At 42.5% G+C, this 26,625-nt stretch overlaps 2 protein-coding genes across 3 annotated transcripts in view; both read left to right on the top strand.

The window, feature by feature from the left end:
• EPB41L4B (erythrocyte membrane protein band 4.1 like 4B) overlaps nucleotides 1-3,349 on the top strand; it is a 142,024-nt gene extending 138,675 nt beyond the window's left edge. For both annotated transcript variants that reach the window (XM_029203340.1, XM_029203338.1), the window contains exon 25: nucleotides 596-3,349. In XM_029203340.1, coding sequence (XP_029059173.1) covers nucleotides 596-665 — 70 coding nt within the window. In that variant the 3' untranslated portion in view covers nucleotides 666-3,349. The remainder of the gene's footprint in view (nucleotides 1-595) is intronic.
• A 3,709-nt stretch (nucleotides 3,350-7,058) lies between these two features.
• FRRS1L (ferric chelate reductase 1 like) lies at nucleotides 7,059-26,307 on the top strand. The gene is given in 6 exon segments (XM_029203851.1): nucleotides 7,059-7,085; nucleotides 7,087-7,465; nucleotides 18,507-18,591; nucleotides 20,672-20,810; nucleotides 23,791-24,037; nucleotides 25,986-26,307. Coding segments are annotated over 6 exon segments (1,050 nt in total). The 3' UTR covers nucleotides 26,159-26,307.
• The last annotated feature ends 318 nt before the right edge of the window (nucleotides 26,308-26,625 follow it).

Here is a 26,625-nt window from a genome sequence, read left to right as displayed (position 1 = left end):
GTGTGTGTGTGTGTGTGTGTGTGTGTGTGTGTGTGTGTGTGTGTGTGTATGCGTGCACCTAAACAGTGGAGATAAATTCCATAGATAGGCAACTGGGCTCGAGGGCCAAGAACTCAGCAGCAACCTCTTAAAGCAGCCAATTTTACTTCAATTTTATGTATTCAATTCAATTTTATTTATTAAAACATTGGAGGTAATTCTGGGAGAAAGTGCATATGAAACCAATTGAAAACGTGATTTAAAGAAATCTAACCCCTGGACATTTTCCCATTCATTTAAATGACCTTTACTGAGCGGCTGCTATGTGCCAGATCCTGTGCTAGGCTCCAGGGTTTCAGAGAGGAATGGCATATATAACAGTCAGTCCCCTGAGGAGCGGTGCTTTCAGAAGCTCTCCGTCTGGTGGGGGAAACCTATAGGAAGCCTATTTCAGGTCACTGTAATGCTAGCAAGTGTAGGGGGTCCTTAAGGAGCCTGAAAGAGAAAGTCAAGAACTCAGATTGGGAAAGAATCTGGGAGACGACATTTAAACTGAGACTGCTCTTACCGTTTTTGAGCGTGTATCTCACCATTTTGTCACCTTATTGTTTTTCAGTGCAGAGACGCTCCGGCAGGAACTGGAGAGAGAGAAAATGATGAAAAGACTGTTGATGACCGAACTGTGAAATTCTCCCCTTGGTGCCTGGAGGATGGCATGGTGCCTTCTGTCCATTTTCTTTCTTCGGGCTTTGTGTGATCACTCTAGCACGACATACAAATGTGTGCTCTGTTGGCCCAGGTCTCTGTGGTTAGTCAAAGCCAACTTCTGGCTTGACTTCTATCGGAAAAGATATTTTATGTCTCCTGAGTATTAGAGTTTTTCTGCTACTCAGTGTAGTTGAGACAGGATTTGGTAAGCCTAGAAGAAAGATGGGAAAACCAGGATTCCTTTTCAGAAGTACCTGTGTGTATATATTAATAACCACAGGGGTTAATATGGCACGGAATCCTTTGCTGTCAATCTCAACCATGTGATTTTGTATGATTGACACTTGCACCAAGCTTTGACTGTTTGTTAGAGTCATTTTTAATGAGAGAATAATTCTTTACTGCTGGTTTTTCATTTACACTGGTAAATACACAGATCTTATAAAGTCTTTAACATTCATTTTTATTCAGACACAAGTAGGTGAACTAAGAAAGGAAAGCTGCAGTCACCAGAGCTGAAGGTACTTCAGCTTTATCTGAAATACAATTTAACTTGTGAACTTATGGCATATGATATTATTGGGGATATATAAAATTTATTACTGAACCCAAAGTAAGACATTATAGTTTAAATTGTCTAAAAATCCTTACAAAGTGACTTGATATCAGGATTCATTTGGGTGTTCCATAAAGGAAAATTATTTCTAAAGTTGATCAACTCATGTCCTGTTGATAGAAACTTGACCAGAAGAAACTTTGCTCTCTTTTTATATAGTTTCAAGAAATGTGTTTTTAAATTTTTATTATGCACTTGAACAACTTTGCAGGAATAATTAAGAACCCCCTAACCACAGACTAGCCCTCTGAAATGTTTCCCATGCTTTCTCAATGAATATGCACACATTTTTACATCAGTATGGTCAGTGTGTACATGGTCTTTGATTACTTCCATCTAACACACAGCTCCTCTTTTCAACACTGATCCTGCTGTCACCAATTTTGATTTCTTTGTATCCATGTAACATGATTAACCTCACTTCTTGCCATTACTAGATATTTGAGTTATATCTAACTTTTCACTCTTATAAATAGTGCTGCTATGAATGTCTTTGTAAAAAATGTTCCTTCTTTTGGATTCTCCCCTTGGGAATATCTCCAAAGAGAGATTACAAGGTCAAAGAGCATGAGGTATTTTATAGCTCTTGTTTCATATTGCCAGATTGCTTTCTAGAAAGATCCAGTCTCTGGGTTGAAAAGACCTTAAAGGTCATCAAGTTCAACCCCCCATCCTCTCTGAATGCTTGAACCCCCTCTACAATTTATGATGCCACCAGCAATGTATAAGCATTTCTATTTACCAATAGTTCTGCCAGTATTGGGTTGTGCCATTTTAATTTATTTTTGCTAGTTTAATAAGTGCGTATAGTTGTTTCTTGAAAGGTGGTTTTATTTCATTAATTGCTAGCAAGGCTGAGCACTTTTCCATGTGGTGACTTACTAGCTGTATTTCCTTGTGTGTAAAATGTCCATCCATTTCTTATGACCACTTAAGTGGAATTGATCTCGTATATTTGTATCAGAACTGTATTTTTATGTTGTATAATTTGCTCTCCTGTCCCTATCCTTAAACCTGAATGGTGCCAATAATTTGATACTAATGATTATTAAAAAAAAAGTAATGCCTCATTGACTAGCATCGTTGTAAAATGAGGTAATGTACGCAAATATTCAGATAACAGAGGATTAACCCTTTAAGTGCTGAATCTATACAATTTTAATATTTTTTTGAGGGAAATCTTTCTAAAATATATTACACACTTCCCTGCCTTAGTAAACAGAGTATACTGGAGAGTATTTAACCTTTTCTTGATGATTCATGGTCATCATTACAAACATCAGCCCCTTTTGTACCTTGGTGTGGTGCAGTGATGTCATCAGGCCCTATCCAGATGTGCAGGGCTTGGCTTGCCTTTCACAGACTAATGCTTTTCTCATTGATGGTTTGCACTGCTGTCTGCTCCATTGGTGAAGCTGTCTGGGGGCAACTGTGGTATTTGGGAACTTTTACCCTCCACCCCAATACTACATGACCCCGGCTGTACTTTTAAAACAGCTTTAGCCGTTCTTTATGTTGTGTACACGATACAAAATGTGTTCCTGTACAGTACGGGGGAAATATCTGTTTCTGGGGTTGTTACCTCTTGCCAATCCCTCCTCTTCTAACCTGCTTTCTCAGTCTTCTGCTCTTCACTTCCGGCTCTCTGATGGAAACCTCCAGGGCAAAACTGAAGTTTTCTTGAGGAAGCCGGGAAACTCAGTGTTACATACGTGTCAGGTTGGCTTTGCTTCCGAGGAGGGATGCATGGGCTTTTTGGCCATTGTTCTCAGGAGGCTCTGAGCCTGCTGCTTCTTCCCTATGTCCCCCTGGGTTCACAGATGTTTCAGAAGGTTGATGTCACTGGAAGTCTGATCACAAACAAGTTGGCTGTTACTGTGTATGAAAACCCAGTACCTTTGGCAGCTCAACCCTAACCAGTAAAATCAAGAGGATTCCATTGTTTCAGCAGTTGTCCTGGTTATTTGCCTACGTACATGTATGTTGGGTGCTTGGCATTGTGACCTGAGAAGATGACATTGTGTTGGGTGGATTCATAGGGATAAAAGTGAATTGGTACAATCACTTCGCCTTTTTTTTATATACTTAAAACCAAAATAGCAGTACCATACGGTCACACAACACATCTTATGTCCGGGGAGAAAAATCAGCTTGCTGACATAATCATTCCGGAGCAAGTGTTGCAGACTGTGAGCCACAGACTCCTGGTGGGTATGGGGGTGAGGGTTAATGCAAGTGGCCTGGGAATCCTGCAACCCCAGGTTTGTGGATTGTAGATTGCATAGGAGATCCTTATGTTTAAAGAGTTTAAAAATGAGGTCCTAGAGCATTCAGAAGATCCCACCTGAATGTACCCCAAGTTTTACACTCCCAGAATAGCACAAGAATATTCTGTTACCATCTTTATCTTTCTTTCATCATCTCAAAGATCACAGCTTTTAAAAAACTTGAAATTCACCATGTTAACCATTTTAATGTATATAATTCAGTATTTTTTTAGCATATTCATAATGTCATACAAATATCACAACTATCTAATTACAGAACATTTCCATGATTCCAAAAAGAAACTCCATATCTGTAGTCACTACCAATTCTCCCCTCCCCATATCTTTTAGCAACCACTAATTTACTTTCTGTCTTTGGATTTCTGTCTATGGATTTGCCTATTCTGGACATTTCATATAAATGGAATAACACAATATGTGGTCTTTTGTGACTGGCTTCTTTCACTTAACGCAATGTTTTCAAGTTTCATCCATGTTGTAGCATGTATTAGTACTTCATTCCTTTTTAATGGCTATATAATATTCCATTGTAAGGATATGCCACATTTTGTTTATCCATTCATCAATTAATAGACATTGGGCTTGCTTCCACTTTTTGACTCTTATGAATAATATGAACATTTGTGAACATATGTTTTCAGTTCTCTTGGGTATATAACTGAGATGGGAATAGCTGCGTCATACGGCAACTCTATGTTGAACTTTTTGAGGAACTGCCAAGATCACAACTTTTATTTCATAAACAATCAAAAGTGAAAAAAATCACATATATTACTAGACAGACAGAAGCATGGGCAAATCTGTTGTTAAACTGGTCAGATACCGAGATGCAGCACTGATTTGTGGGGGGTGAAGTTTATAACAGAAAAAAATTGTTTTAGAGAAATGGCTTTGAGAAGATAAAATAAAGGTGCTATCTTTTTTTAAAAATGCAAATGAAATTAAACTCAGGTACATCTCTAAGTTCTTGTTTGAATTCCCAACTCTTGTTCAGGCAGTGGTCTCAGCATGTTCAGGAAACGTTCTTCCTCGAAAAATATATACAAAAGAGAAAACCACAGTATTGTGGATTCACATCAGTGGGGAGCAGAGGCTTTATGCAAAACCTGGGATGTAACAAAGTAGGGAATATGTGCCGAGGGTGAGAACAGGTCTCCCTCCAGGGCTGAGATCTTGTAAGAAAACAAAAAGAATAAGAAAATCCCCAAAGCAATTTAAGTGGATGAGCGAGAACCTCGTGAAAGGAAGCAGCCAAGCCCGTAAGGAATTGGAAACCAGAGTAGGTTCTAAGGCCCTGGGGTGGCGTGCAGACTTTTAAGTGACCCACTTTTTCTAGGTATTCTCCCTAGAAAAAGCTATACGTCACACATCATTCCAGCACTTTCACTGGATCCTCACACCACCCCTGAAACCCATCTGTGTCCGCCTTTGAGTCCATGGACCCCAGGTCCTTGATCATGGGTAGCTCACTGAAATCTGCAGTTTACCTACAAGCTTCATTTTAAGCTGTGGGTGCAAACCCTCCTCCAACACCAGCACCCGACATCCCCTGCCACCCCCCCAAAAATAGCCCACCTGGTTTTACCAGACCAGTTTACCAGAAGAATGACCTGGTTTTAATCTGCCTTATATCTGGCACCATCACTGTTAATTGTATTAATTAAAATGAAGGGAATACAAAATAAAGTAATAGATAACAGCTTGGATTCCCAAACCAGTGAATCAACACCAGAATCAGAAGTCCAATGCTTGTTTTTTTTTTTGCTAAACATTGGTCCATTTAAAATTGGCCATATCTTTCCTGATAAACAGGAAGATGAAAAGAAAGACATTTCAATTTTTAACAATAAGATTTTATTTTTGGATTTTTTTGTTCTTTTAGGGATACTCTAACAGATTTTCAATTGATTGGATTTCTTGTATTTTAGAATTTTATCCTCTGAAAGCTATGTTTTTGGGAAAGAAATGTCTTTGTTTTGATTTTTAAAGTAATTATAGTTCATCTTACCTTTTTCAAGCAGTAAATCTGACGTATTTCTTACAACGACTGGGATATTGGGAGACCTAGTGAAGCCCAGGGTTTCCATGAATTATACCTGAATCACCTGTCGGGATAAACACGTTTAAACTCCACTTGGACAACCCACCATCAGTGTTAACTGATACCTAAAAGCAAACATTTGACCTCTGGGTCACACAAAACTTCTCACTTCTCACAGCAGTCCCCTGTCTCCCATCTCTCCTGGGCCAAAAAAGGTTGTAATCACTAGTTTCTTTTGAATTTTTGTATTTCAGAACCATAGGCATATTCATTCGTTCATTGTCATAGGGTTTAATACTATAGGTATTCATTCAATACCACTGATCCTCACCTCTATCATCTTACCTAATCTCCAGTGCATCATGGAGGTTACTGATCACCACGCGGCACTGCCTGACTTCTGGGCCTACGTTTGAAACCTCTATGCTTTTCTGCCTCCGTAATTATTTTGTTTGTTTATGCAATAAAATAAAATTTAAAAGCAAGCTAGAATGCTGGATCTGCAATACTAGCATAAAAAGAATTGTATCCATGTTTTCTAGCGGAAAACAGCTTAGCGGTTTGAATGTGTTATCACTCCAAAACCATCATTTGGAAAGGCCTGGCATGTAGTTAAGTGCTTGGTGTGAATGAATGAATGAATGAATGGCTGAGTAAATAACCGGAAGTGAACTGCAAGCGGCAGGAATGGATTTGGGAAAGTCGGGAATTCCACGGTCCGGGCCTGCCAAGGCCTGTACGTGCTCGCTGTGGGGAAACCAGTAAACCAGTTGCCTGGTGTTGAAGGGGGCACGTTACGTACGCAAGGGCACCGGCAGCCTCTGCTGACTGCACACGCCAAAAGTCTATGTGAATCCAGCCCAAAGAGCTGGGTTCTAGTTTCTCTCGGGAAACTAGACCTTAAGGACCTCGGACCTCGGTTTACCTATGTTTAAAGTGGCCCTAAGGACCTCGGTTTACCTATCTATAAAGTGCGGATCTTGCAATTTCAACTTTTTCAGTGATGGTCCCAAGAAGTAATGGATATAGTAAGTGCTTTATATAAACCAAAAAGTGCTGGAACAAGGTGGGGGAAGCAGTGACTCTGACAAGGTGTGTTCAAGGTGAACCCTCCGGGGAGCACTTCTTAAATGTGAACGTATACTGGGGTCTCCCGGGGATATTGGTAAAATGCATCCTGAGTCACGTGTCTGCCGTGGGGCCCGAGATTAGTGATGCTAACATGCTGGCCTCTGGGGATGCTGCTGCTGCTCCGCGGACCACTTTCTGAGCAGTAGCAAGAGGGTAGAAGGGCCAAATCTGTGTCTGTGAGAGACTCGTGGAGGGAGGGAGGAGAAATGGGAGAAAGAACGGAGGCAGAGAAAGAGAGTTCGGGCGAGGAGGAGAGGATGCTAGGAAGAAGGGGAGGCTTCTGGCGCAAGCGAGGATGCGCAGACCGAGGCCGGGAGGCGGCGGGTGCGGGCGGCTCCGCGGCTGCGCGGGCTGCGGGAGGGGGCGGACGCGTGCTGTCGGCGGCGGCCGCGCAGTACCGACCCTGCGCCCGCGGCGCCCCTGCTGCGGCCCGAGCGGCCTGGCTGCGGGATCGGTGGATAGCGATGGCGCGGCCGCGCCGGCAGCGCCCGAGGGCCTGGGCGCCGCTGCTCTTGCTGCTGCTGGCCGGGCCCGTCGCCTGTGCCGCCAGCCCCGCGGACGACGGCGCGGGCGCCGGGGGCCGGGGGCCCCGGGGCCGCGCGCGAGGGGACTCGGGTTCCGACGAGGCGGTGCCGCGCCACGACTCCTCCTACGGCACCTTCGCGGGGGAGTTCTACGACCTACGCTACCTGTCCGAGGAGGGTGAGGCTGCGGGAGGATGAGGGGCTGCGGGAGCGGAGACCCGGGACGGGGACCGGAGGCGGCAGGAGCGGGGGCGGGGGCGGGCAATTGGTTAGGATGCGAATGGAGGCAGCGCCGGCACGGCCGAGGCCCGGACGGGGAGCGCGTGGCTCCCACTACCCATCCGCCTGGACAAGTGGTCTCAAGAGCTGTCAGCGCCTTCCACCCGCTGCTGGCTTTACAGGTGGGGAGACTGAGGCCGGGAGAGGCAGGTGGTCAGCCAAGTCCTGCGAAGCTGCGGACAGGTGGGGCTGAGTCTAGGCTCCCCCAGTTTTCAGCATCTGGCCTCCACTCTCTGTCTCTGTCAGGGATTGGGGTAGAGGGTGGTAAGGGAGGAGACTGCCATCTGGCCTAGGGTGTGTGAGATAAGAGCAGCTGGTGGGAAGCAGAAATCCCAATTTAAAGAGAGATGTTGCCTTATTTCCTCCCTGTCTGTATGGACCTAAATTTGCAGTGGCTAGTGTCCCAAGCTCAGCGTTCTGTTCGTGCTCACTGCCCTGCCCACGAGAGCCGGGTCACATCTCTTTCCCCACTTCCATCCCACTTCTTTACTGTCTTCCCACATGTCATGCATCCCTAGTGTGAGCCACCATTGTTGGGGCCTGGTGGGCCCAGAGACAGGGTGTTTGTCCCTCAATGACCTCCCTGTAGAGGCAGTGTTTCAGTGAGCACAAAAGCCAAGCTGATTTTCTTCAGAAGGAATTGGAAACTGGCTTCTTACTTCTGCAATTTGGAAAGTGATTTTCCTTTTCTTCTGCTAAGAGGAATATCCAAGAATCAAGTTGGGCTTTGAAATGTTGTGTGTCCCAGCGGATGATATGACGCTGGATGTATCTGTTACTTAAGATTAGGTTTAGTTACCTACAACAAACAAACATTAATAGCTTAAATAAGATAGAAGTTCCTCTGTCAGGTAAAGAAATCTAGAAGTAGGCAGTCGAAGGTCACTGACTGCTTTATAAGGAGATTGCTCAGAAGGCCCATGTAACAATTCTACTTACACTTCATTAGCCACAACCTAGTCATATGGTGACACATAGGTGCAGAGGAGGCTGGGAAATGTAGCCTTTATCTGGGAAGTAATATGCCCAATTCAAAAGCTGGACTTACTGTATTATATGGAGAAATGGATTTGGGGAAATACATTAGTTGGGTAGATGCTTAACTGCTGAAACAGGGACCCCAACATGCAGTGGCTTAAATAAAATAGTTTATTTTTCTTTCACTTGAGTCTGGCTGGTCTGGGCAGGTGGTCCAGCTCTGTTCCACAAGGTCATTCAAGGACCTAGGTTCTTTCCCTGATGTTGTTCCCCCACCCTCTAAGGCTTTGTCCTCATCTGTGTGGAAGTCAGGTTGCTTGCACGTCTTTGTTCAAGCTTAAGGAAAGGAGAAAGAGAGGAAGTTCAGGACAAACAATTACCTTTTAGGCTGGTTGCACAAATCACTGCGGTTCACATTTCTTTGGCAAGAACCTAATTACATGACCTAGCTGCAAGGGAGGCTGAAAAGTAGAGTGTTCTAGCTGGGTAGCCACGTGGTCAGGGAGAAGGAAAGAATGCAGGGGCAGAGTAGGGGAACAACAAGCAGAAGTAGAATCTGTCACTCTATAAAAAAATAAATAGTACAAAATCCATCTCTTTTTGAAAGCATGTAATACGTAGTTATTCTGTTCATAGTCAGCCTAGTACACTGCTAGGTGACTCAAAGGTGGCACATGAGAAATTATATTCTCATTGGGCACATGCATCTAACAAATGGAGAACAAAGTCAGATTCTATGTCAGTTTGTATATATAGAGAGAATGAAGTTAGTTGTATAGTCCAGGCACTTTTATGAACATGGACATCAGGTGGGCTGCAGCCCAAAGGAAAGCTTTATAGAGTTGAACCAGGAAGTGTGAGAGACTTTGGTGAGACAAAAGGGGGAGGGCACTTAGGTGAGGTGACCCTACAGGGGTAGCAGGGCCTGTGATATGTGTACAGATCTCTAGTTTGACTGCTTGGCACTCTCACCCATTCTGCACATACAACCTGAAGCCTGGCTCTAACCCTCAAAAATCTGCAATGGCTCCAACCTACTCCCTGGAGGAAGCTTCAACTCCTTTATCTGGAATTTTCTGTCTGACCCAACTTTCATTTACAACCATCTCTCACTCCTTCCTTTCCCTCACTCTGAGCTTTCACTGCCCATTCTACTCTTCTCTCTGATCCTTTCACTTATCTTCAAAGGCTGATCCTACAACCATCTGGTGGGTGCTAGTGGGCATGTTTGTGGGGTGAGCCTCCCAGGGGAAGCACGCCTACTAGATTACCCTGGGCCTAGGCTTTAGCCTTGTGGGTCCTGAGTAGAGACTTTCCCAAGATCCTTAGAAATAATCAATGACACTGCCTTAAAAGGGTACTGCCAGCGATGGAGAAGCAGAATGAGGAAATGTCCCAGAATGGGTTCCCACCCAGGAGACGAAGGAAAAAGGCATCAGGAAGAGTGTCCCATGCCATGGGGAGGCCCAGTGAAGAGTTAAAATAGTTGATGGATTCAGGAAATGAGAGGTAATGGCTGGTGAGTTCAGTGGAGAAGGAAGGAGGGAGACCAGTTGATTTTGGAGGAAGTGGCAAATGAAGAGGTAGAAATAGTACCTTTAAACAATTCTATCTTTCTATCAGTACAAGTGGGGTTGTCTTTTTCTAGTGACTGGGCTGTTTTCTCTATGCAGGGTACCCCCTTCTCAGGTTCAAAGTTGCCGACAAACTGAATTTTTAATGAAAAAGTAGCCCAGTGGTATGAAATCAGAAAAAGGGAATTAGAATAATGGGGTGGGCATGGAGAATTCCCTGAAACTCTGGTTGAGCCCAGTGACCATTACCCACCTTGTCCAGAGACCATTTCTCCAGTGTCCAGGTTGCCCAAGACCCCCAGGCCACAGGCTGAACACTGGCTGACTTGATGTTTCTCATCACCCCCTAACATGTTCATTTTTTTAATTGAAATTATATTTTGGTTTAATGATGCTAGTTTTCAGAATTCTCGGGCTAAGACATTCTCATTTCAGAATGTCTTAGCCTGTACTACTGAGCGTTACAGTCCCAGCTCAGTTGCTGCCTCTTTCAGAGGGCTTCTCTGCTTTTCTCCCCCCATTCCCTGCCGTTAGGCAAGATGTTCTCCCAGAGTACACTGTCTAACCGTGCTGTGACCCTTTGTGCTCTCTGTGGTTAACAGTTTGGATAGGTTCTTGGTGCTTGACTCCTATCACTCATACCCTCTTACCCTTGAGGTTCTCAAAGCCAGAATCTATATATTCAGAACAACAGTAGAAATATCAAACAGATTACCACATGATTATGGGCAAACCTCCTATTCTGAGGTTTCTCTGAAAAAAATGGAGTTGGGTGTTGGCTTAGGGTTAAGTCCTAAGTGAAGCCTGCTGCTCCCTTTTCCTTGCTGCTAAGATTTACAGACCAGGTCTGAGGAGCAAACCCTGAGACTCATCAGCCAGCCACTTGGATGATGGTAGCTGGCTTGCCCTTGGGCCATACCCTACTTTGGAAGGAAACAAGGAACACCGTTCAAGGTTGCTTATCTTTAAGGTATAGTAGTCTGACCGCTTGTAAAACATGGCCCAGTCAGTGAGTTTCTGACCATTGAGTTCTGACCACAATTTTTCCCACCTTGGGAAAGAGCTAGTAAGGCAGTAGAGAGAAGAACAGAGCTTGGGGGGAAGGGCAGGAGTTCCTTCATCTGCCTATATTCTTCCTGTGTCTACTGTGTATTGTATGTGGATACGTAACTCATCCCCATACATATAAACATTTGGGATGCTTTTCCCCTTGTGGTGCATATATACGTACTGAGAATAAAAAGACACCCCCCCCCACTCACACACAGAGGCACATGCACACTTTTTTTTTCATTTATAGTATTTCATTTATAGTATTTATAGTACTTTGGCTTGAACAAAGATAGTGTCACCTTGTTCAGTGACAAAGTAGAAACAGCATATATATATATATATATATATATATATATATATATACATATATATATTGTTTGGGGGCAGGAGAATAAAACCAAAACAAATCACAGAAAAGGTAAATAATTTAAAGGTAAATAATCTACATCTAATTCATATCCATGAATCTAACCCAATAATAACACTAACTGGAGCTGACTTTTATTAAGTGCCTACTGTGTGCCAGTCACTGTCCTAAGTACCTTACCCATATTAACTTTAATCTTTATAGCAACACTCTGACTTAGATACTACTGCTATTCCCACTTTGGAGTTAAGGAAACTGACCCCCAGAAAGTTTAAATATTGTAGCTAAAGTCACACAGCTAGAAAGTAGCAGAGAACCGGGTGGGTTTGTTGTTGATTGACTTTATGGATAAGGTGGTGCGAGGTGTCCAGCGTGTTTAGAAGAGAGGGCCCCCGTGGACCTCTCTTCTAAACACATGTGCTAGGAAATGCAGTGGAACAGGCGGGATGGGGCATTTTTAGGGGCAAACTTGAAAAGAGGGGCTTGGAATTGATGGGGTAGTCAGTTGGGAACTGCAGGTTCCTGAGTGGTGGAGTGCCATGATGAAAGCTTTGCTAAACGGGCTCCACGTGGGTGGAATGTTCCATTTTACAAAGTCCCTTGACATTTTTGCTTCATTATATGGTTCTGATAAGCAGTAACGATTCAGGCAGTCCAGAAAGAGAAATAGGCTGATGCAGTAGCTCTCAGAGATTTGAACAGATAATTTCTGGTTAAAACTTCAAGGAATTAAGTACCAAATTAATACCTGAGGGCTGTGATCCAAGCAGTTAATTAGAAGCAATAAATAGCAAACGAGAAGCCATTATCCACCTAGTGGAGTATGGCAAAACAGGCCCAAGGGATTGCAAAAGAGGAACAGATAATGGCTGCGTGTTAGGCAAGAATGGAAACAACAAAGGCATGTTGAGAACCTGGAGAAATGAACCAAGACAGTAAGTGCCTCTTGAAGGGAGGTAAAAATGGCTTTCATCCTCCAAAACAGAACAGTTAATTGGAGGGGTTTACAGGGCACATGTGAGAAGAAGGAAAGGGAAGGAGAATAGAAAGGTTTTTGTGCCTCAAACCAATATTATTTGGTCTTCGTCCAAATTTTAATTTTCGATAAAGAGAAAGAAAGCACTAAAATGGAAAGTGGAGGGAAAGGAACAAACAAACAAAACCACCAAAAACCAGTAATAAAAAGGTGGGAGCAACAACATTCTAAATCAACTTATACTTCAATAGAAGAAAAACGTGGGAGCATGGACAAAGCTAAGGGGAAAAGCAGAAGCTGGCATGGCTGGGTGTCTGACGCATACATCTCAGGACTAAGGAAGACGAGTGAGTGTAGGAGAGATAGGAGGGGGTGGGGAGAGGCCAGTAAAGGTCTTCAAATGGCGTTGTGACAAGATCTGATTTCTGTTTTAGAAGCCTGGCGCTGGTGGAAGAATTAGAAGGGAAGTGGGGGAATCAGATAGGAGGCGGTGCAATAGCCAAGAGGCAGGCTCATGTTTCAGGGTGGGAATGAAAGGAATGGTGACGGAGGAAATGTTCCAGGTGGAGGAATCTAGGGTTTCAGGGTTGGGAGACTGGGGGTGGGTGGTGGGATTCTTCACTAAGATAGAAAACATAGGAGGAAGGGCATTTGGGAGGTGGAGAAGCTCAGTGTTGGGCGTCTGGAATTGTTTTGCTTGTGGGATGTCCAGGCAGAAACCCCTGGAGGCAGTGATTGTTGGGCTTAAACGTTGATAGAAGAAAAGGAGAAGTGCCAAAGAATTGTGAAGTTAGAGAAAGAAAAACTCTGAGGAAAGTAGGAGGAAAGAAATAACGAAGTAGCAGAATTTCATGAAATAGAAACCAAATATTCAGTAAAGAGGATCAAAAAAGCCAGAAGTGATTCTTTGAAAATATGAATGAAGCAGATACATGTATTAGTCAGTGTTATCTAGAGAGACACAGCCAATAGGATGTGTATGTATATATAGATGAGAGACAGAGAGAGAGAAGTTTATTTTAAGGAGTTGGCTCACAGTTTTGGAGGTTGGCAAGTCCAGAATCTGCAGGGTGGGCTGGCAGGCTGGAGACCCAGGAGAGAGCCGATGTTATAGTTCAAGTCTGAAGGCCACCTGCCACAGAATTCACTCTTGCCCGGGGAAGGTCAGTCTTTTTGTTCTGTCCAGCTGGGGATGAGGCCCACCTACATTATGGAGGGCAATCTGCTTTACTCAGAGTCCACTGATACAAAATGTTAAATGTTTATCTCATCCAAAAACACTCTCACAGAAACATCCAGAATAATGTTTGACCACATATCTGGGCACCTGGCCGAGCCAAGTTGGCACATAAAATTAACTCTCACAATAGGATTCTGGCAAGATTGATAAGGAGGAAAAGAGAGAAGACAAATAATATTAGGAATGAGAAATAACCCTAGACATATCAGAGATTAAAAAGCTAATACAGGGCTTCCCTGGTGGCGCAGTGGTTGAGAGTCCGCCTGCCGATGCAGGGGACACGGGTTCGTGCCCCGGTCCGGGAAGATCCCACATGCCGCGGAGCGGCTGGGCCCGTGAGCCATGGCAGCTGAGCCTGCACGTCCGGAGCCTGTGCTCCGCAACGGGAGAGGCCACAACAGGGAGAGGCCCGCGTACCGCAAAAAAAAAAAAAAAAAAAAAAAAAGCTAATACATTACAACTCAATAATAAAAAGACAGCCTACCCTATTAAAACATGGAGAAAGGCTCTAAATAGACATTTCTCCAAAGAAGATATACAAATAGCCAATAAGCACATGAAAAGATACTCAGCATCATTAGTCATTAAGAAAATGTAAATCAAAATCATAATGAGATACCACTTAACACCCACTAGGATGGCTATAATTAAAAAAAAAAAAAGGACCTTCCCCCAACCTCCCCACAGTACATTGCTGGTAAGAATGTAAAACAGTGCAGCTACTTCGGAAAATAATTTGATAGTTCCTCACAAGGTTAAACGTAGAGTTAACATATGACACAGTAATTCTATTCCAAGAGAACTGAAAACATATGTTCACACAAAGACTTGTACACAGATGTTCATGGCAGCATTATTCATAATAGCCCCAAAGTAGAAACAACCCAAATGTCTGTCAGCCCCTGAATGGGAAAAAAAATGCTGTATATCCATACAACGGAGTGTTCCATAAATCAAGAAATATCGTTAATTCTGTGTACCTAGGGTATTTAAAAATTAAAATTCTACAATAAACATAATTTTCCAATAAAATTGTACAGTGCATGTAAAACAGATCCAACTGAATATCTTTGTTCTCTAGGCTTCAAGATGATAACTGCTAATAAGATATGGTTTTTCACAAACATTTACATTGTATTGCTATTCAAGGATTAATACACTTACTCTCTACCCATCAAGGTTTAGTCAGAAAGACAGAAACCAATTTTGTAAGCTTTTTAAAACAGGATAACCAGCCCAGGGAGCTGTCTGAAAAGGTATTGAGGGGACTGCAGAAGCAAAAAGGGAGCTCAGAGAAAGTCACTTTGGGAAGCGGCTGCCGGCCCTGGGGCTGAGAGAGCAGAGAGAAGCGCTTGAGGTTGTGAGAGCCAAGAGCTCAGACAAGGGACCTCCCACTCCCACCCCGACCCCAGAGGTGCAGCCCATCCTCTGAGAATGAGCTGTCTGCCCAGCTGATGCTGGTTCCTTTGAAGAGGCTGGTCCTGGGAGTCTAGAAAAAAGCTGTAAACTCAAACCGACTGCCAATGCAAGGATGAAGTAGAGTTGCTGAGGACTTGCACATTGGACAGCAATCAAACAGGAACAAATGGTCTTTCCCTCCTCCTGCCTCCCAACCTCCCTTTAATGTTTTCTTTTGGCGGAACCTAGCCAGCTGGCAAAGGAGAGATGTGGTTTGCAGAGTACTAGCCCATCCTACAGCTGGCTGTAGAGGCTGGGTTGTAGCTGAGATACAGGAGCTTAAATATTGGCACGTGGTCCAAACTTAGTTTATTCCAAATAGTAGATCATTTAATTTCAGGAAAAAAATATAATATTGCTTGGCTTATATTCTGATACCAACCCCAGTTGGTGTCTTGAAATTCAGTTCTGGCACTAATGACCCCACAGGTTAAAGGGCATGGTCCACAACAAGACTAGCCTCACTTCAGACCAACTGGCTACCAATCCAGGGGCCACTCACAACCCCCCTTGGGTTCTATAATTCACTACAATGTCTCAAAGGATTCAGGAATGGGCTGTACACACAATAACAGTTTTAGTATCAAGGATACAGCTCAGGAACAGCCAATGAAGACACACACAGGGCAGAGTCTGGGGGGCTCATGAATGCAGTTTCCATGTCCTGTCCTGGAAGGAGAGGATTCCTCTCCATGGAATCATGACTTGTCACCCTCCCGGCATATCAGTGTGTTCACCACCAGGAAGCTGCACTGAGCTTCAGTGTCCAGTGTTTCTATTGGGGTTTCATTACCTAGGCATGGTTGATTTAATCATTAGCTACAGAATTGAACTCAATCTCCAGCCCCTCACCCCCTCCCTGGAGGCAGGGCTAGCTCAAAGCCCCAAACCTCTAATCACGTGGTTCGTCTTTCTAGTGACCAGTCCCCATTCTGAGTCATCTTATCTCTTAGCATAAACTCAGGTGTGAACCCAAGGGGCTCAGGAATAAGAAAGACCCATTGGGAAATTCCAAGGATTTAGAGTCTCCTTCCCAGGAACCAGGGACAAAAACCAATCAAATTCTTTATTACAAAACATCTTACAGGGACTTCCCTGGTGGCGCAGTGGTTAAGAATCCGCCTGCCAGTGCAGGGGACATGGGTTCGAGCCCTGGTCCGGGAAGATCCCACATGCCACGGAGCAACTAAGCCCGTGCGCCACAGCTACTGAGCTTGCGCTCTAGAGCCTGCGAGCCACAACTACTGAGCCCGTGTGCCTAGAGCCCATGTTCTGCAACAAGAGAAGCCACCGCAATGAGAAGCCCACGCACCGCAACGAAGAGTAGCTCCCGCTCGCCACAACTAGAGAAAGCCTGTGTGCAACAACGAAGACCCAGTGCAGTGAAAAATAAATAAATAAATAAATTTATACTTAAAAAAACAAAACATCTTACAAAATGAGAAGAAAATGTGATATTATTAAGTGATGCCCAAATTCATTTGACAACAAAAGTTCTCATTCCAAGATTTAGAAGCATATAAAATAGGACATCAGTGCTAGAAAAGCCTTGAGAAATAAGCCATTTACCGACATTAATAAGCTTGTTCAATACATTTATAAGTGAGCTTTGTTCCAGAACTTGCTCTTATTTGGAGCTTAGAAACCCATTCTTCTAGAGACGATCTTACCCAATGGTTAGTTTAAAAATTTAATAGTAATAATAATCCAATAGTAATAATTACTGGCATTTATTGAGCTGGAAATTTGCTATATGCTGTTGTATTATTCTAGATGCTAGGAAGTAGTAAGGATGATGGAAGGAAATGGTGAACCTGCGTCAGAAGCAACATTACAAGAGATTGTCTTTTTCAGACACCTAGAGAACCTTAAAAACATAAGTAGTCATTGCATTCCTGGATAAATACTCTGAGAAAAAATAGCCACAGCATTGTAGTGAGAAATAAGAGGAAGAACATATAGGGTGATGCTTAACATAGTAGCATCGAACTCCATAAATATTAAGAGAAAAACAAAAAACTCATCCAAGGTGGGACTCAGTCTATAGTACTTAAGTGGATTTACGACTTAGCATAAAATAAGCATGAAAATAGAAAAAGTAATGCATCTGGCCCAAGTACTTAAAGATGGTGAAAAGGTAGGGCTATACTTTAGTATGTGATCAAGATCCAGGGTAGTAGAGATGAACTGTCCATAGAGCACAGATATGAACCAGGAAAATGTGGCCTGGTGACTTTTTTTTTATTGAAGTGTAGTTGATTTACAATGTCGTGCTAATCTCTGCTGTACAGCAAAGTGACTCAGTTATACACATATAGACATTCTTTTTTTAGATTCTTTTCCATTATGGTTTATCACAGGATATTGAATATCGTTTCCTGTGCTATACACTAGGACCTTCTTATTTATCCATTCTAAATGTAATAGTTTGCATCTGCTGTTGGCTTTTTTTTTTAAGTATAATTTAATGAAACAAAGTAAACAAAACCTCATTTAAAAAAATTACAAATCACAAAGAAAGGACTTCAGAATAGTGAGAGAAGAAAAACTAATACAATAATTTTTTTAAGTGTATTCGCACTGCCTAATATCTATGGGTGATTTTATTTATTCATTTGACCATCATTCAATGTCCAGTGTCAAGCACTGTGCTGGGCAGAGAATACAAGATGAATCACACATGGTGCAGGGAGTGGACAGCCTAGAAGAAAAATATTTGTGTCACAGACTGGAAGCATAATGCAGGCTTTCCTTTGATGTGTGGTTGAATGCATTATGATGTGAAGAAAGATGCATGAAATGATTTATTTAAAGAATTAATGAGATAAAATGTTCTATACAGCTTAATGAAAAATGGAAGTTCAGAGAAACAGAAAAATCATATTATAACATATAGCTATAAATGGAAAACCTCTGCTATCAAATATAGAAATGTTTCATTTATTTTTTCTCTTAGAACATGTGTATTGTATAAAACTGTGATTTTCACACTCTCAGGGGACAGTGGTGAGCCAGTGGGTATGATATTATGTCCTCTTTCAGTGCCTCAGGCTCCTTACCTGTAAATGAGGAAAAAGCCCTTTCTCAGTTAACGTGCAAGGCTGGGTTCAAAGATGTGTGCCCCTACCTGCCCCTCATGAGAAGGGTGATTAGGCTTCAACAAAGCTCTTTTCTGAGGCCTTCACCATTTCTAGACGCGTGCGCTAGAGAATAGTCAACCTACTAAAAAGAAGCATTTCTCATTGGAAACGTTGTTCCTGGATTTTCTAACCATTATTTATTCTCACTGGCCAGGTTACCCTTTCCCTACTGCTCCTCCTGTGGATCCATTTGCCAAAATCAAAGTGGATGACTGTGGAAAAACTAAGGGATGCTTTAGGTTGGTAGATCTGCGAGTTGGATAACTTTAAAGCCAAGACTCTGATTTTACTTCTCAAGGTAGTATTTAAATTGCATGCAGTTCACTCTAACCAGGGACCTGTACCCCTCATAACTTCAGCAGAGATGCGGCTTGTTTCTGATGGCCACCCCAGGTTTCAGTCTTCCAAGCCTTGAGCTGTAGCATGCCTGTTGGCCCTAGAACGTTCTTCTCTAGGTCTTCATTTATGACTGTACGCCATTGGCTCAGGTGTCTAACCAGTTGGCTGTAGGAAAAAGAATCACATAACACAGATGTCTCTGCTTATTCAGCAGGGGTGTGGATGGAACAGGCAATAATAGATGTGCCTGAGACCCAGTTCCTTTTCAAATCAATAGTCATGACTTATGGGTAGCTGTATGATACTAACTAGTCATTACGCATTGATTATTGTGTCTAGCTAGTTGTTTCAGATCTAGTGAGTTCCTGCCTGATTATTTGTAGTATGCTGTCAAGACTTGATGGGCTGGAGCTAGAAAACAGTAGTGTAGACGGTGGGCCTCCCGTCTAGACAGCTGTGCTTTGTTGGGAAAGCCTCCTTTTCTTTGAATCCTTTATTTCCTAAAACAAATTGTCCTTGAGTAAAGATTTTGATGGCCACTGCACTGAATGTTTTGGTTTTGTTTTTTTTTTTTTTGGTTCAGTGCTCAAGGAGAAACAATTGAACATGGGGGTTTTGAGTTTTCTTTGATTACAAGTGTATTTCTAAGGAATTTTTAAAAATCCAGTGATATGATTATTGGGGCAGATAGTCAGCAAAGAATACTTCTGGTGATTAGGGGATATTTTTGAGAAGCGAAGGCATTTTAGTGCCCTGCTGGCTTCAGGGAGACTTCCTTTCTGGCCCATTCGCCCCTCTTTTAGCTTTCCTCGCCCTTTTCAGGTTTTTCAGCCTAGTTCCTGTGGTCTTGAGCTTACACCTCCTGCCAGCTTCTCAGGGTATCTGCCAGCAGAGCTGCATGTTCGTTGTCTCCCTCCTCCGTCAATACTTGGCAGCCTTGCATCCTGTACTTTTAGATACCTTCCATCTGAGCTTAGATTATCCCACCCGTTGCTACAATTTTCTGTCGTTTCTGAAAATGGTGTAAAGCAGTGTTCCTGAAACTAGGGCTTGCTGATCCTTAAAGGATCCACAAGTCCTCTGGAAGAAAATTTAAATTCATGTTTTCATTTCAGTGATGCTCCTTAAACAGGTTAACAAACGCATAATCTGGTTATCTGGATAACCACCTTACAGTGCTCTATACTTTAGTGTCTGAATTGTATTAGCACCAAGTAGCCCGATAGAGCAAAAGCAAATTTTATGAATAAATGATGCGTTCGCGCCCAGTGAATACCAGATGAGGCATTTGTTTGGTGCCTTGTATGTATAAGTGTTGTGGAGCAATTCAGATAAATAAAAGTCGAGGGGAGTGGAGTCATGTCTAGTAGTAAGAACATGCTCAAAATAAAGACCCTGCAGAGTCCACTCAGACACACTACATGCAGGTAAGCAGAACGTCGCTTTCAGTGAAATGACCTCATTTGTCACGTGAATGCTATGAATTTAAAAGTTCCTGGTTTTGTAGTTTAATCTATATTTAATTTGCCCATTTTTGTTAGTTTAATTTTGTAGTTTAATTGAAAATTTGTAAGTGAAAAGAACTGGTAATTTAAATTATTTAAATTATTAACTCAGAGAATTTTTTTTCTCTAAAAGGGATGCAGAAATAATTCAGTAATAATTAATATTTGAGAAACTCTAATAACACGTAGAGAACCCTGGCTAGGCCTGGAGGCCCAGGTTCAGTCCTGTTCCAGCTTGATTCACTCGGTAAGTTCCTTCCCATCTCTGGACCTCAGTTTGCAGGTAGATAAAGAGGAGCATTCCGTCTCCATGGTCTCTCCTGAGTGAAACTGGGGTTTTGAGATCCCAGGTAGCAAAGATCTAATTTATTTATTAATATTGCTTAGCGTCCTGCCTGACACACAGATGTTCTGTTGATGTATTTTGAGTAAGTGGCTGAGGAAGCAGTAATATCTGTTTTGATATATCCTATAGATATGGCAAACCGGGCTGTAATGCAGAGACCTGTGACTACTTCCTTAGCTACCGGATGATAGGGGCTGATGTGGAATTTGAGCTGAGTGCAGACACAGATGGTTGGGTAGCAGTTGGATTCTCTTCAGACAAGAAAATGGTAAGACACAAAGCATGATAGAAGCTGATTTTTCTCTTTAGTTTGCTGTGCTACTTTAGACTTTAGAGAATGAGCATGGTTGTGTTTCCCTAAGTTATGACGCCACTTTTAAATGGGAGAAGCCGATTTCTGGCATTTAATTTTCTCTTTCAAAGTAAAGCAAGTAAATTGATCAAATCCTTATAACAATTATACTAGTTACGGCTCTCTGATTACAAGTGAAAAGAAATTTCAAGCTAGCTTAAACGGAGATGGAAGGGTTGCTTATGAGAGCACAGGGTGTCTCGTGGTACCTGTATTCATTAGTTATTTCCACAGTACTGCTGCAAGAGAGCCCCCAAAACTACGCGGCTGATAACAGGAAGCATTTCTTTCTTGCTCACATGTGTGTGGATTGGCTGGGACTCAGCTGGGCTTGGCTCCAGGCCATGGCCTGGATTCAGGTATTCTCTAATCATTCTGGAACCAGTAGCTACCCAGGCGTGTTTTTCTCATGGCAGAGGCAGAAGCACAAGAGCCATCCAAGCTTATTTCAAACCTGTGTTCACATCACATCTGCTGATAATATTGCATTGCCTGAAGTAATTCACACAGCCAAGCCCAGAATGAAGGGGCAGGGAAATACACTCCCTCTAGCAAGAAGCCTTGTGAAGGTGTATGTACATAATATAACAGCAGGGGAGTGCAGAATTGTGTCCAACGATTCAGTCTTCCACAGTGTGCATGGGCAGGAACACATCTGGTCCTCAGAAAGGACTGTGAACGGGAACAGGCAGGAACCCAGGTAGCTGACCATCCCTCACCTCTGCTTCCGTCTGTGCCTCTGCTGCATTCTCTTTCCTCTGGGGCGTCATCATTTGCCATTCACTGTGCCAAGGTGCTTCCCAAATAGCCAGACTTTCTTAGGCCTTTGAACCTTTGCGTGTGCTGCTGCTTCTTCTCTTCACGTGGTCTGTTTTGAGGTTCTTCCAATGAGAGGAGGGCAGCTCAGACCACGGTTATGGCAGCAGGCGTGGTAGGAAGGGCTCAGATTTCAGATATGTTTTGAAGGTAGCGCTGACAGTCTTTGCTGGTGGATTGGACATAGGTTGTATGTGGGCGGTAAGAAGAGACTGGGGGATCAGGCTAAGCAATCAGAGCTCCAGTGAGTTTGTTCTTGGAGAGTCACTAGAAGAATGCACTTCTCAGTCCAGGCTGTAAGACAGTGGGTCCACCTGGTAAGACGGCATGGATACTAATTTATATCACTTATCTCCTACTTTAGGGTCAATAGGAGAAACAGCAGGTGTGTGTCATCCCGGAAGCTGGCTTGCACTGCAATTGACCATCTCTTGTCCTGGAATGCATTTGCACTCATGGTGCAGCTGTTAAGATTAGGGGGCTCAGAGGAGGGAGGTCGAGTGAGGAGCATTCAGGTTTTATGTTTGACATTTTGCTATCTAGAGGCCTTTAAAGTATAGGTCTCAAAAAATACATATATATAGGTCTCTCTTTTCTTCTCCTATTACTCCAAGAAGCACAGATTGAAAAGTTTTCCAAACCTGGATGCACAGGAAAAGCAAAATGGAACCCTTTTTTAATAACCTTTAACTTTTTTTGAAATGATGCATTACTGTTTTCTTCGTTAGATTTTATTTTTTAGAGCAGTTTTAGGTTCACAGCAAAATTGAATAGAGGGTACAGAAGATTTCCACATACCCCCCTAACACACACGCGCAGAGCCTCCACCATTATCAGCATCCCTCACAGGAGGGGACATTTGTTATAACTGATGAACACCTATAACGTTTTTGGCTTGTTTTTTATGAAAATGTTAAACCTACAGACAAGCTGCAAGGATAGGACCATAAACTCCTGTATATATGTTTCACCTAGATTCACCAAATGGTAACTTTTTTAATTGTGGCAAAACGTACATAACCTAAAATTTACCATTTTAAAGTATTCAGTTCAGTGGCATCAGTTACATTCATGGTGTGGAACCGTCACCACTATCACTTTTTCTCAAACAGTAACATTTGCCACATACGCTTTATGTCTCTTTACTGCTGCTGCTACTACAACAACTCTGACTGCTGCTACTACTTACTATTTTTATTATTTTCTGGAAGCTTTGGAGGTTAAATTGAAGATATCATGACCTTTTAACCCTAAATATTTAAGTGGGTATCTCCTAAGATCAAAGACATTCTTTTTCATTATATAGTTTATTAATTTCAGGAAGTTTAACATAGATACAATAGTATTATCAAATATACTTGTCCATTTTCAAATTTGCCCTTTGTCCCAATACTGCCCTTTACAGAAATTTTTATTTTATGGCTCAGGAGTCTGTCTAGGAACACCATTAGCTGTCATGCATCTTTAGTCTTACTTATTTTGAAATAGTTTCTTATCTTTTTTTTTTGGTCTTTCATGACATTGACCCTTTTGAAGATTACAGGCCAGTTTTTTGGTAGAATGACCTTCCATTCAGGTTTGTCTGATTGTTGGCTTACGATGAGGTTAGTGTCTGTGTTTTCGGCAGGATTGCTGGAGAGCTGGTGATGTATTCTTCTCTAAATGGCTCATTAGGAGGCACTCGATGTCCGCTATGGTGATACAAACTCTGGTCACTTGGTTAAAGATTTTTTTTTAAGATTTTTTTGATGTGGATCATTTTTAAAGTCTTTATTGAATTTGTTACAATATTGCTTCTGTTTTATGTTTTGGTTTTTTGGCCGCAAGGCATGTGGGATCTTAGCTCCCTGACCAGGGATCGAACCCGCACCCCCTGCACTGGAAGGCAAAGTCTTAACCACTGGACCGCCAGGGAAGTCCCTGGTTAAAGATTTTTAATGGCTTTTAGAACAATTTTTTGGGGTGGGGCTTCCAATTACAGAGTTAATGGATCGTATATTTCGGAGTGAAATTTCTTTCTAGCAGAAAAGTTTGCCAAAGACACACCTTTGACTTTTTTCTCCATCATCTTTCGTGTTAGGGTGGTGATGATGTCATGGCCTGCGTCCACGACGACAACGGCAGGGTGCGCGTACAGCACTTCTATAACGTAGGCCAGTGGGCAAAGGAGATTCAGAGAAATCCTGCCAGAGATGAGGAAGGAGTTTTTGAGAATAATCGGGTCACCTGCAGATTTAAACGGCCTGTGAATGTTCCCAGAGATGAAACGATTGTTGATCTGCATTTAAGTTGGTATTATCTGTTTGCTTGGGGTCCAGCCATTCAGGGTAAGCTTACATTTTGCTATCTGAATTAAACACCAGACACGGCTGTGCTTGTAGTCCTTATTTACTGGGCGAGAGAGTGATAAGCACTTGCCTAACATAAGAGAGAGAGGCGATATGAATGTTCTGCCTTCAGAATGTTATAATGGACTTACACACATGAACACAGAAATGGACAAGTTATACACATGCATAGTTAGAGCAAGATGTACAAGATAGTATATGATGAGCTCTGTGCTTAATGAAACAGATCATATGTCTGCTGTATATGGTATGTGGACTCTAATTCTCACAATGGTCTCATTTACTCCTCACCACGTCCTCCAGAATTGTAGGAATTATCATCCTCATTTTAGAGAGATTAAGGAACTTGCTCAAGGCTATATAGCTAATTAATGGAAGAACTGAAATTCAAACCTAGATTTGTCTGACTTCAAAATCAGTGAGTACTCTTAACTCCTATGCTCTAAATAGAAAAATACTGAACAGGAAAGGGCCTCTGGCGACTTCTCTAGAGATTGACACTCACTTTATGACTATTCTGGTGGTCATAAATCTACCAAATTATCCTATTGTTTAGCCCATTACTCCTCAAATTTTAATGTGTATGGGGATTGCCTGGCTATATTGTTAAAATGCAGTTTCCAGTAGGTCTAGGGTGGGGCCTGAGATTCTGCATTTCTAACAAGTTGGTCCACTGATGACCTCACTCTGGGCGGCAAGGCTCTTCAGCATTTCCCCAACAGTGATCCAAGCATATCATGAAGCCTTTGAGAGGCTGCTAAAATCAAGTTACACTGTGTCTACAGCATTCCTCCTGGTTCATCAGCCTGATGGCCTGACCAGGGATGGAAGTGAGCTGTTCTCAGTCCCTGTATGAGAACTCATTCTGGGAACTGCATCTTTCTCATCAGCTATCCGTTGCCTAATCTGATCTTTTTTTCCTCTTCAAATTGTTCCCATTGATCGACTGGAGATTTTATACCCTTTTTTTTTGCCTGTTTCTAGTTGGGAAAACATATGGATGCCTCCAGATTTGTGACACCTTCTCCGTTTGCTTATTTCCCAGGTTACCGACAGTGGACCTACAGTTATACCTTTGAGTACTTTCAGTGCCCTGGGAAATAAACTATGTCCTAGGCTGGAGAAATGAACTCATTTTAAATGATGGGATTTGGAATCTAAAACTCTGGGTTTGAGTTTGGTTCTGCCTCTTGGTAGCTGTATCTAGCCTTTCCCTCAAGAAAGGTATGAATTGGAGGTACATAGTTAAGCCTGGGAATTCATGTAGGTGACCAATGATTGAGGTTAGGGAGGAGAGGTGAATGGGACCAGTTGAGAGAAAAACTCTTGCCAGCCGGAGGAGTTTGGTTTGTGTTAACAGGAGCCAGCACGGACACTGCAGCAGGGGCTTGACATGTCCAGTTGGACACAGCTTCTCTAGCAAATAGTACCTTAAAAAACCCTCACTCTGAGCCCTATTTCCAAGATCTTTGCTCTAAATTCATATGCCTTAGTCTCCTAAATTTCATATGGGTTAATCCAAAGGTCAGGCCCTTCCTATCAATTTCAGCTTATTAAGCAGCCTGTGCATACAGGTCAAAAAACGTTTCCCATCCAAAGGCTTGTTTGGTATCTTAATCCTCTTACTTTCTGTACCATTCCACACCACTCTGCCAGACAGACATGCAGACATACAGACGCACAGCACACCACACCCTCTCTGGTCTGGCCTGGGCAGGCTACCACTTGATATCCCATAGACTTCCATCTGCAAGGGAGTCCATGTGGTCAGGAGTGGTTAATGAGCCATACATAAAAAATATATTTGGAAAAAAAAATAGTAGCTCTTGTTCTTTGAAGTTTAGTTTTTCTGTGGTTTGCATGTATCATTTTAAATCTGTACCTTTTTTCTATTGCCCCTTCCTTTTTATTTCTTTCCTCTTTAAAGGCTCCATCACCCGACACGATATAGACTCACCACCGACTTCAGAGCGTGTTGTCAGTATTTACAAGTATGAGGACATTTTTATGCCATCAGCTGCCTATCAGACCTTCTCCTCTCCATTCTGTCTGCTTCTCATTGTTGCCTTGACCTTCTACTTATTGATGGGAACCCCTTAGCCACAGCTGCAAAGCCAACAGATTCAATGCATTATTAGAAAGTCTTTAGTATATTTTTAAAAAATATGCAGTATAATTTTAGCTTCTATTATGTAAAAAAAAAAGACTTATATGATTCAGCTTTCTGGAAGAAAGAGCAAGTTTCTTTTCTAAGCGAAGAGGATTGTTTAATAATGACCCCATACTTTGGGAAAGTACTTAAAACTTTTCTAAGCACTCACTTTCAAATATGTTTTCTTATTTGAGCTTCCCAACATCCCTGAGTTGGCTTGATGAACATTATTATTGCCATCGTACTGAATGGGATTTGAGACCCAGGAAGGCTCCCTTTTTTATGACTCTCGTGCCATGTAGCCTTGGCTACTTGGTCACATATCACGTAGCAAGGTAGAGAAAGCTAGGCATAGAAACCATGTCTCTAAACAACCTTTACTCTTCCAACTACAGCTCAAGAGAGTTACTTGGAG

Source organism: Monodon monoceros, unplaced genomic scaffold (genome assembly GCF_005190385.1).
Source record: "Monodon monoceros isolate NGI ecotype Baffin Bay Population unplaced genomic scaffold, NGI_Narwhal_1 Super_Scaffold_5, whole genome shotgun sequence".
NCBI classification, from domain to species: Eukaryota; Metazoa; Chordata; class Mammalia; order Artiodactyla; family Monodontidae; genus Monodon; species Monodon monoceros.
This window is presented reverse-complemented; position numbering and strand designations above follow the sequence as displayed.